The sequence below is a fragment of the Coregonus lavaretus genome, assembly GCF_964263955.1.
Source record: "Coregonus lavaretus genome assembly, chromosome: 24".
NCBI classification, from domain to species: domain Eukaryota; kingdom Metazoa; phylum Chordata; class Actinopteri; order Salmoniformes; family Salmonidae; genus Coregonus; species Coregonus lavaretus.
In genome coordinates this window covers 28,115,617-28,127,038 of record NC_140011.1, presented here as the reverse complement: position 1 = coordinate 28,127,038, position 11,422 = coordinate 28,115,617, and the positions used below count along the sequence as shown (strand labels likewise).

General features: G+C 42.9%; 1 protein-coding gene across 12 annotated transcripts; it reads right to left on the bottom strand.

Moving 5' to 3' along the window:
- Positions 1 to 1,064: 1,064 nt before the first annotated feature.
- LOC311100118 (bromodomain-containing protein 3-like) lies at positions 1,065 to 10,993 on the bottom strand. Of its 12 annotated transcripts, none has more exons than XM_084140880.1 (13): positions 10,876 to 10,957; positions 8,923 to 9,289; positions 8,669 to 8,806; positions 8,345 to 8,468; positions 8,020 to 8,183; positions 7,545 to 7,913; positions 7,296 to 7,424; positions 6,613 to 6,786; positions 6,056 to 6,124; positions 4,694 to 4,920; positions 4,302 to 4,579; positions 3,347 to 3,505; positions 1,065 to 2,902 (listed from the first exon to the last, which is right to left on the bottom strand). In XM_084140880.1, exons 2-13 carry the CDS (start codon positions 9,121 to 9,123, stop codon positions 2,787 to 2,789), a joined length of 2,148 nt encoding a protein of 715 aa, XP_083997006.1. In that variant the 5' UTR covers positions 9,124 to 9,289; positions 10,876 to 10,957; the 3' UTR covers positions 1,065 to 2,786. The 12 variants fall into 12 exon arrangements, with proteins under 12 accessions (XP_083997006.1, XP_083997004.1, XP_083997009.1 ...); XM_084140878.1 differs by having other exon boundaries at positions 6,598 to 6,786; positions 10,876 to 10,956; XM_084140883.1 differs by lacking the exon at positions 6,056 to 6,124 and having other exon boundaries at positions 7,545 to 7,916; positions 10,876 to 10,993.
- Positions 10,994 to 11,422: the final 429 nt, after the last annotated feature.

The following is an 11,422-nucleotide window of genomic DNA, read 5'->3' as shown; positions in this document are numbered from 1 at the left end:
TATGTGTATGTGACCAATAAAATTTGATTTGATCCAGCAAGCACACAGCTCAAACCAAATCTGCCACCCCACAAAAAAAGATTATACATGCCCACCATCTAGTGGCCCATCATTGAACTGCAGACAGCCCTTCATTGCTACCCTTTGGGTTTTGGCTGATCATGTTAAAAGGGCACACCCAGTCCATTAACACTAAAATCATCCCACATTATGGCTTTAACAGTATATTATAAAAAATGTCTACAATGGTCTTACTTACTAATCCCAATCGCTTCTTTGGGAGCATAGGCCATTGACCACTCCTCTCCTTTTGTTATCTGCCTGAAGCTCCCACCTCCAGGTGTTCCTTGGGCGTCCTCTTTTCCTTCTCCCTCTGGTTCCAGGATAGAGCTTGCCTGGCGATGACGGAAAGTGGCTTTCGGGGGTGTGGACTATCCATCCACATCTTCTCCTCAGGATCTTTTCATCCACCAGAAAAACACAGGTCTACCTCAGTCATAATGAAAACAAGTACAAACAAAGCAGTCAAACAGATCAAGGACATGCAGAAAATGAGACAAATTCAGTAGGGTCTTGTAATTTATTTACACAAAAAATAAAAAAATAAAGGAACCTGATTCCAGGTTAGCGGTTACATGAAATGTTAGCTTCTACCTCCAGTCCCGACCCCCCAAATCCCACCCTCTCAGGCCCATATTGCATTAAACAAGACTAAAACTACTTACACAGAATTGATTTGTTTCGATGACTGACAAACAGCTCAAAAAAGGTATAAGAAAGTTACAATAAACTTGCATGCACATCAAGGATAAAAAGTTAACATTTGCTTTTTAAAATATAAAAGGAACTATTATAATATTTTCACCAGGGCCTTGAAATAAACTAAAGGTTGTGTATATATATATATATATATTTTCAGTCTTTCGCTTCTAAAAGACAATTCTTAGAAAAACCTGATAGGGCCTGTACTGGAGAACATTGGTATAGTCAGAGAAATGCATACAACATCATTTGGGGAGTTTTGCAGTTAAGTGCAACCTGGTATGAAGGACATTACCACAAAATCAAACAAATATTTATTTCCACCATAGCTTAAAATAACAATGCATATGACTAAATCTTTAAAAGTATCAACTTATTAACAGTAAATGAAAACCAAAGTGGCTTCAATTTAATTTTCAACCAATTCCAGAAAAGAATTACCACAAATTGTACATCAGGCAAATCGTTGAGACACTACTTTCAGATACACTTCATTAAATAATAAAATGCATTCTTACAGGAGTGGAATATGAGGGATATTCTCTAATGAATAATTAACTCTTTGTTCACTGAGAGAAAAATAAAAGAGTTGACTGAGAAATAAAAAGGTGAACTGAAGACTATAATGAGAGGCTGTGGCCACAATAAAACAAAGGACCTGGTGGTAACGACTTACATTCAAATCAATACCCCACACTTCAGAGGAAAATCCACATTGTTCACAATATTGTCCTGCTTTCATTGTTTATGTCATTACTTTGGACAGAGAAAAATATCAGGGAACTGCTCTGTTTGGGATAGAGCCCCAACAGACAGCAGGTGCGCTTTGCAATAGAGTCAAAAGTGAAAGACATGTTCCTACGCCAGTGTACTGAAAATGTACACAGGTCAGTTATGTACAGTTTTAGCCGTCCCATCACATATAAAGCAGTGATGTACACAATGTCATTGACCTGGTGGAACACAATCATTCAAGGCATCATACATACATTCATCAGTGAGAATTGTAGATTAAGCAAGAGGCAGGCCAGGAAACACATGTACAGGAGAGGCCACCATACCTAGCGGTTGTCATGTTATGAGTAATGAATCAAACTGTTGAGTGAATTATTGTATTGTCATTTCTTCTGACCAAAAGCATCTGTAAATATCTAAATTCTATAAGTTAAAATGTTATTTCATAACCACTCAGACCAGTTACTAACATACATTTTAGCTAAAACTTTACATACTGCCGGGTTCGAAAATAAGAGCCCATGTCTGTTATTATACAGTCAAATAATAACAGCAATCCCATTTCAACTAATGAATGAAAATCTTCAGATCATTCAATTTGGCTGTATATACTGCTGAAGATGCCCAACATGATTGCTCAGAATTATCTGAAATGTGCTACTCGGAGGCAAATGAGGTTCAGTATTTGTAGAAAGTCAAATGATTGGAAGAGTGACAACCCAAAATTCACATAAGGGCCTATTCCAAAAGATAGCTCTTCTCATTAGGAGGGTGAAAAAAAACTTGAAGCTGGATGAGAAGTTTAGATAATTTTTCAATGAAAGTAATTGAATAGGACTGTTACTGTACCACCTGGGCAAATGGATGCTTATGTAGCAGTGATGGGACTAGGAGGACATGGGGTTCTGCTGCGTTTTGGTAACTATGCAACTCCTTCACTTTGTTGACGGTATTAGGAGAAAGGAAAAGACATCTGGCATTTATCCAAGAGTGTATTACAAAATCCTCAGTTTATGTTTGGTGGGTTTTTAACACATCCCTTTGAAAAGGTAGAGGAAACAAAAAGTACCCTGTCAAGTAATCTAGAATATCCCATGTTTTTTTCCTTTTTCTTTCCACAAAGGTATTTACTAAAAAAACTTGACATGTTCTGACATAGCATTACATTTTATTGTTGTTTTTTCCTCATATAAAGTGTTATAAGGGGAAACAACTATGACTGGATACAACATTTTATTTTTAAAAGGGTAAAAATTAAAAGTTCCCAGCGAGTGTTTGGGCTGCGCTTTTCAGTCGGAGTCACTGCTGTCAGAACTGGACCCACTGGAGCTGCTGCTACCAGAATCTGAAGAACTACTGCTACCGCTGAGACGGGACGCACCGGTACCGGACCCAGCGCCCTTCTCTGGAAGGAGAGAGAAAGAGAGAGAGGATCATGCATGAGACGTGGCGAAACGTATTACATACCACCATGTCTCAATGACGTGCAAATGTTAAAAGAGAAATACTTTGGGTATCATAGTGCATACAAATGTTTTGCTCATGTTTAAAATGGACTTGCACTTTCATTATGATTGACGCACAGTGACACCATTCAAGTTACTCCTTCCTAGTCACGTCTGTTACAGTAACCATACAACTGCCCAACTCAATAAATCTATGATAGTATCTATAGATTTGTAACCATAAAGACAGATCAGAGGAAACTTTTCTGGGCCATAAAAATAAATAATCATCAGGCCAAAATGAATGTGTTAACTAGGTAGAAAATGTGCAACAAGCCAGGGTCCACGTGCCTCCTCCCTTACTCTACTCTATGCAACTCCTGCTGTCCCTTACTCTATGGTACCTTTTTTGGACGTTTTCTTTTTGTTGGTTTTGTTCTTGTTGCCGTTGTTGTTGTTACTGTTCAGCTGGCCGCTGACATCCTGTCGCCTCTTTTCTAATTCTTTCTTCTTTTCCTGAGCCAGCTCCTCCTTGGACCTGGCTCCCTTGCCCCCAGCGGCCGCTGCAGGAGACACACAGCGGCACGCTGTGAGCACCATGGCCTTCCTGCCCGGACCCCAGCCGCTGTGGTGACAGCTAGCTAGCTACTTCACAGCTACGTCCTAGCGCCTTACGCCTATGGCCTAAGGCCTACAACCTGGAGGACTACAGACGGCAGCAGGCTCAAAGCCCAGGCGAGCATTTATGCTCTTGGACTTGAACAAACTTAATCTCACCTTCTAAAAATGCAGCCGCACAAATTGTGATTAAGTGAAGACTATACAGGAGCTTGTCCAGGAGTTATTTGTCACATGGCATGACACACTGCCTGACTCCACGACGCTGGGTCCGAGTAGGAGCCGATATTAGCAACACAGCAACAAACCCGGTTCAGGCCCTAAAACGTTTTATACAGGAGGTCCCTGAAGGCAGCATAGAGCATCTATGTCCAGAATGCCAAGACATTGGCAACAGTACTGTGTCTTCAGTTAGGCTACATGTACACAAGGTCAATTGTGTAGGTCATTGAGCTAGCACACATAGACCAAAAACCAAAGGTCAGCTGAAAATTCATTTTTAGGAGTTCAAAAAGTTGGGGACCACCTGTATATCAAACACTAGCAGTCAACCGGGAGACGTGCAACTAGGTAGAGGGAAGGAACAATCTACTTATTTTTAAAAAATACTAAAAAAGGGGAAAACTAGCATTTAGTAATTAAAGCAAATGGGAGGAAAAGCAAGTAACAGTAAAGCGAGAAGGTAGGAGAAGATACTTAGAGGGAGGTTCAATGCACGAGGTCTTCGACCTCAGTACTTACGTTGGGGTTTCCGCTGTTTCTTCTGTAAACAGGACTTGACGTATCGCTCGAGTTCGCGTAGGGTGGAGGGTTTGAGCGTCTCAAAGTCAATCTCAATCTCGTCTGGGTTGGAGTCTCGCAGCGAGGGCTCTCGGGACTGGATGATGTGCACAACCCGCCCCAGCTTCTCTCCTGGGAGCCGGTTGATGTCCAGGCTGAGCTGGCGCTTCTCGTCGTACGTCATAGGCAGAGACTCCTCCTCGTCAGACTCGTAGCCCCGGCCCCCCTTCTTTGCTTGCCTGGAAAATCAGAGGGCAGCGCCGCAATGAGAAAGTGTCTCATGGTCTTTTTATGGTGTTGCTTATTGTGAGGCTGAGCAGAGCCCTAATACATCAGAGAAAAGGAGGCCTTACCTGGAGCCAGTCACTGTGCTGTTGGCTTTCCTGGAGGGTTTCTTCTGCTGGCCCTGCTTGGCAGGCTGCCCAGACTTGGCCTTCTTCTCCTCGTCCGTCTTGGTTTTGCTATGCTTGTTGTCCTTGTCTTTCTTATTCTTGTCTTTCTCCTTCTTTTCTTTCTTCTTCTTTGGTTTGCTCACAGGTGCCTGAGAGAGCGCGGCAAGCTGTTCATGGACAGCCTTTAGCTGGGGAGAGGTGGGGTGGAGGAGTTAGTGACCTGCTGTAGGGGTATTCTAACACTTCAAGCACTGAGGGACTAGAAGAGGGTAGATATGGGTTTCCAAAAAAGGAACTGAAACAAATCAATAACTATAGCCCTAAAAATATGTGAAATCCAGACGTTAAAACAGAATTAAACATTCAAAAATGTATTGAACTTGGAAAGGAAATCAACTAAATGTATTGAACTTATTAAAAAGTTCATTAAATTTGCACAAGTCGGTTATAAAACATGAACAAATTGCATCAGTGACTGGTATTTCCCTGCAACTTTTTGAAACGGCACATGAATGCTCGCATGTGTGTGAGTAGTGCACGTATATGTCTATACTTTGTGTAGCCGTTAGTGATGACGCTAATGATAACTTTCTTCTGGTAGAGATGGAAAGGCTTTCTCAATTAAATGTTAACTACAAAGTAGCCTCTGACTACCTGGCAGAATGATTTCATGATTTTTTGCATCAATCCAGTGGCCATTTGTTTAGCAAACTCTGCAATCACATGAGCGCTACAGAAACATCGCTAACCAAACAACAGTCTATTGCTGGTGTGCACTCGCATTAAAGAGTAACTACACCCAAAATTCCAAATTTAGATTTTTTGTCGAAGACCTCAAAAGTAGTCTCCTGATGTGGTTTAAGCATTGTTGTGGATTTAGAACATCCAACTTTTTCTATTTAAAAAAAAGTATGATTTTGAGAGCTACATGTTCTAACAAGGAAGAAGAAAACAAGTTGCATACTCCTCCATTCATTGCTTCATAAGTCAAATTGGACACAACCAACAGGCAATCAAGAGAGAGAGAATGGAGAAAGGAGTATGTCTAGTTGGTCAGCCAGCAAGCATACCAGGGAGAAGACAAACACACATTCACACAACCATACAAACTCATACACACCTACTCAAATACACCACATCTGCCACCACCCAGCAAACAGCACTTCGCCACCTGTTACTCGCCACCCCCCTCCCCACTATTAACCCTCTACCGCTTGCTCAACTATTGCAAAAAAAAAAAGGTGAAATATCGGCATCATGATAATAAACTGAGATCAATAAGAGGTTAGTGGGAAGGGGGCCAGGAAGTGAAAAGCAAATCACCTGAAAACGCTTGGTGCAACCGTTTTTTCCCCCCTGCCCGCTACCATTGGGGCGCTCCAGAGAGATACACTGGTAAGAGAGCCAAAGGGAAATAAGGGGACAAAGATAGAAAACTCCAAAAAAAGAGATCAGATCAAAACCATTTTAAAACACCATGTTATGACAAGAGCTACTGTGTGGTACCATTATGCAAAACTACATTGTGATATGTTTTTTTTTTTTTAAGGCTTTTGTTTAAGTGGTGCATGCAAGCCATCTGTGCCAGTAGGTGCATGGAAATGCACAATTTGAAGCGGTAGAGGGTTACATTTCAGTGCTATCAATGGGGAGATGACAAATCAGTGGAGAAAGCAGTGGTTTGCGTGGCTGAAGGGAGGGGGGAGGGGTTTCACTGCATGTAAGGTGGCAGCCCCTCCCTCTCGGTCTCAGACAAGTTTCGATTGGACAAGGTGGCTGTGATGTGAGAAGGTGGGAGGAAGGCCCTCCCTGAGCCCTTCAGGATAGAGGAGTAGAGTCGGACGGACCTCGGATCTGAAACCCACCTGTTCCGCACCCACCTGTTCCTGCAGCTCGGCGAGCCGGGAGGCCCGCTCCTCCTCCGAGTCGGAGCTGTCTGAGCTGGAGGAGTCGCCGCTGCTTGAGTTGTCACCTTTACTGACCAACCCGCCTGCACCGGGGCTCAGCTCCGCTGGCTCATCAGGCATCTTAGCAAAACGCATCTCAAACACATCCTGACAGACAAAGACACACAGGGAATGATGGGGAAAAGGAGAGTGACAGAAAGAGACATTAGGAATTAACCAAACGATTCAATTTTACGTAGATTTTTCAAACGTGATCCAGAGAAAGGTTTAAAGGTCGACTTTGGGCACAAAAAAACGGTCCAACTCTGCCCTTTCTCAATTTTCAAACAGAAATGGGGTGTGCCTTTGGTGGTTCGTCGATGTGTCATTCTGGTCATGCACGCCACAATCGATGTAGCTAGTTCATTAGCTAAGCTAGCCACTTTAGCTAGCCAGTAATTCCTCCAGTATGTGTTGACGTCATTTCACAGGATTTGTTTTTGGACAGAAGCTGTAGAGATCAGTAAGAAATTGCACTTCTGTAGCCAAATATCTTATTCATCCATTTTGTTGTTTTTAAGCATTAAAATGACCTGGTATGATGGTGCAATGATCAGTTATACAGTTTAAAGCTGTTATTTTTGCCCAACGTGGACCTTTAAAATCCCCAAACCTACCTGGAGTTTTCTGGCCATGGCAACAACCTCGTGATCTGGAGGGTTATACTTGTAACAATTTGAGAACATTATTCGAACATCCGCTGCAAACATCTGTGCATCTGGGTACTCCCGGCCATCTATCTTTTTCTGCAAATCAACAGCAAGTGTTATCCAAACAGTGCATGGAAGGGCAACCACACAAGCCAACAATGGTTAACTGTAAACGTGAATTATACTACTGTGCATGCTTTGTTCTGTGGTGCATACTTTGACAGTGCTGAGATCCATTGGGTGCTTGATGATCTCGTGGTAGTCATGTAGCTCCAGAGCCTCAGCGTCTACAGGCTTGTAGAAGGGCCAGGCATACGCAGCATGTTTCTTCGACAGCATCTCCTTCAGGATACTGTCGCAGTACTTGAGCTGCTCACTCATTCTGCTCCGCTTGCTGCCATGTTGGCCCAACTCCCCTTCCACCAGGTCTTTCTTTGGAGCTTTGATCGGACGGCCTGTGCTCTCCCTTCTTGACATCACCTTGCCCTGCTTGCCCTCTGAGAGGGGGCTGGGCGACTCGCTCCGGCTGGCTGTGATTGCAGATGTCGTGGGGGTGGTGGTGTCTGCTTTCCTCTTTACCCCTTTCTTCTAGGTGCACAAAAACACAAAAGGCACACACTCACAGGTGAGGTTCCATTCAAAAGACTAAATAAACACGTATATGCCTGAAGAAAAATGTACAGTGACTTACTTTAACAAGAGGTTGTGAGGGTGAGACGACGGGAATCATGGGAGCATTGGGCGAGCGCTGGACAGCTGGGACTTTGGGGGTGACGGTAGACATTGTAGAAGAGCCCATCACAGATGTCGTAGAGCCAGGGATGGACGATGGTGACTCATCTCCATCCAGACCACCTGTAGCAGGTGCAATGATTAGTGGTTAACTCACAGTACATGGGCTATCTTATTGGCAATATGCGCCCATTTTCTCTACATTTTTCAATACTATATCTAAGGATCTATCCAAAATGATAGGGGTCTATAGTGTCAGGATCAGATGAACAGTGGCCTATTACCTATGCTTTTCTTGGGTTTGGGTGCGGGAGGCAGAAGCTCCACCTCCTCCTGGGGCATCATGGCAACTTTCTGCAGGAAGATCTTCTCCAAGGCCTGTGCCATCAGGACAATGTCATCTGTTGGCTGGTGGGCAAAGTAAAAACACAAAGTGAGGAACATGAATGGGAAATGCAAAGAGAAAACTTGAGATCAATGTAAAAACATGGGAGCTTTGGGACTAGCCCTGGGAGAATTTGCAAACATATTAGAGACTGTAATATTAAATCCAGAATAAACGGACCCCTAGGAGACACAGTCTGTATTTACTCTCTTGGAGCACTCACCTTGTTATATATGTAACAATTGGTGAACATGGTGTTGAAGTCCTGCATGCATTCACTAGCACTCCAATAGTAGTTATGCTCCAGTCTCTTTTTGATGGTTCCCATGTCCATAGGTTGCTTTATGATCTTATGGTAATCCTGACACAGAATAAGCAAAATAATCTGTCAGCTGCAAGTCTTCTGCACGGTGAGATATCTATAAGCATTGACTTTCTGACATTTATAACACCTCTCAATATCTACAGTCTACTCACCGGAAGTCCCAATTTGATGGCATCGACTGGCACATAGAAGGGCCAGGCAAAGTTATGCTTCCACAACGTCTTGACCATTACATTCTGCATGTACTGTAGTTGGTTGGTTTTCCGACCTGGTTTTGTGGGATTGGTCACCTCCGGGGGTGGGGGGTTGACTCCCTGAGGAGGGGCCGGGGTTGCTGAGGTGACAGCAGACATGCTGGCGATGAGAAGGGGGTGATATTCTAGGAGTCGCTGCAACCTCTGCAATGGACAGGGCGGGAGACGGACACTGCGTCCTCAGTGGATTGTGTAGTTCTGTTCTGTCTGCTCTTTAGCGGCCCAAAGGAAACTGCATCTCATTGCAGGGCCTGACCTTTTTGATCTATAAAAAAACAAACAGAACAGAGTGATGGTCATGAGCTTTCAGTATAAAAATCCATGACCCAGGTACAAGACCTCAAAAAATTATTGTATACCTGGGACGACATGACAGGTAGCAATTCTGATAAGAAACTAGAGCCTTTTCTATATCACCACACAATTATTCTATATATTGTAATGGACAAATGTCTCCTGACAGACAGCTGGCTAATGTGTCCCTGGAGAGATGTGTTGACCTCTCCAGGCTTAAGGGACATTGTCTAGACCCCAATCTGCAGCCTGCACCTCCTGCAGCTTGGTCTTGGTCTGGCATTACCATTTTCCTTTGACCATAGAATTGTGTTTGGTACATTAGGTACAGCGATCATGCAACAGTGCAGGGAGCAAAGGTACAAGTCAATATTAGCTGTAACACAAAATAACTCTAAACAACTTATCGAAATAACCAGCGAGAGAGATGGTGTGGTAATTAACCATAGCAACCACACATTTCATCCCATACATACCCAAACAAACTGCAAAGCTGAGAGACAACAGCACAGCTGATTTAGATACAATTCTCACGCCGAGCAGTTGAATTGCTGTATAACGTTTTGTGGTAATGCCATCTGAACTAAGGACACTTCCAAGAAAGAAAACTTCCCAGATAAATCTTGTTCTGTATCTCGTTCAGCGTCTTGTCGTAGCTACTGGCTTTAAAGTTACACGCACGACATATATTTGTGTGTCCGTGGAAAGTGTATCTGGCCAGCTAGCACTTAGCTAGCTTTGTACTGCCTCCCGCGTAAACAATCAAATAAACTACACTAACCGTAGCTGGCTAGCAAAAAAATAGTTTTTTACAATACCATAACGTTACGGCATCTTATGGCAAAATATTGCAATCAGGTAACTAATCTAGCTAGTTAACTATGATATGTGTTTAACAAAACGCATGTAACTTTGCAAACTATGCTAGCCATCATGCGCGGGTTAAATGTAAGGGTGCTTTGACACTTTTGGAACAATTCGCGCGGACTCTAATTTCCACTCCGTGGTTGCAAGTGCAAACCAGTGCAGTGTAGCTATCAGCTAGCGCATAAAACATGTACGTATATTAAGTGGCGTACAAACCATGACTGGCTAGTAAAACATGAATACACCAAAACCAAATAGTTGTTATAATGGGCTACGTTGCAACACATTCTCCAAAAAGATGGCGGGCAGATGATATTACCCTTTAGCTTTCGCTAGTTAGCTAGCTAGCAGCAGCCGATATAATTTCACCCGACTTTACGAATAGTTTAAGCGATAGCCTGCATTACTACCACAACTGCATATGTACCCACAATAAACACTGGTTACAAACTCTTATTTTAACATTGCCACAATATTTCACTTAAGACAAGAATTGACGTTGTATTGTTGCAATGCACAGAATGGAGTTTTGTTTAAAAACATTGGCATGCTAGCTAGCTTAGTTGATATGCTAGCAAGCGTTTCAGCACCACATTTTTCATAACATTGAAATAGCTCAATTATGAATGGTGCATTTTTTTCGCTAAAGAAACTCCAGTATGGGGAAATATAAATATCTGAATGCATTACTTCCTTGATGCCTCCTAGGGGTTTTGCCTTTCACCTGGTAGTCCGAGTGGCTCCTGTTTTATTTGAGTGCGGCCGAACAAGTACAGGAGTAGCATAAAGATGAGGTATACCAAGTCCCTTGCTCATGCGCAATGGCGCGCGGTTTGTGATCAATTTACTGGATCTGAAGACTACGCCCCCACAACATGCATTATACACCTTATACAAAGTGTATAATGCATTTAATACTACTATCAAAGATTTTGGAATATACTGACAACTCATACTTTTCAGATTACTTTTTGAATATTCGATGAGGGTTGTTGACGTCAACCGCCTCTATTCAATGGAGAGAGATGCTATGCTACTAGCCTCATGTCATGAATATACATAGCCATCTCGAGACTGATATAACTCTGATATAAAGTGTTTTTTCTCATAGTTACATTTACATTTTAGTCAATTAGCATTCGCTCTTATCCAGAGTGACTCACAGTTAGTGAATGCATACATTTTTCATACTGGCCCCCGGTGGGAATCGAACCCACAACCCTGGCGTTGCAAGCGC

What these genes read in the sequence shown, in the direction of transcription:
- LOC311100118 (XM_084140874.1), bottom strand. Translation starts at nt 9,123, where the DNA reads ATGTCTGCTGTCACCTCAGCAACCCCGGCCCCTCCTCAGGGAGTCAAC. An exon ending in TGGATCTCAGCACTGTCAAA is followed by an intron (nt 7,425 to 7,544) that starts GTATGCACCACA and finishes GTTGATTTGCAG; the next exon opens with AAAAAGATAGATGGCCGGGA. An exon ending in GAAACAGCGGAAACCCCAAC is followed by an intron (nt 3,506 to 4,301) that starts GTAAGTACTGAG and finishes TGTCTCCTGCAG; the next exon opens with CGGCCGCTGGGGGCAAGGGA.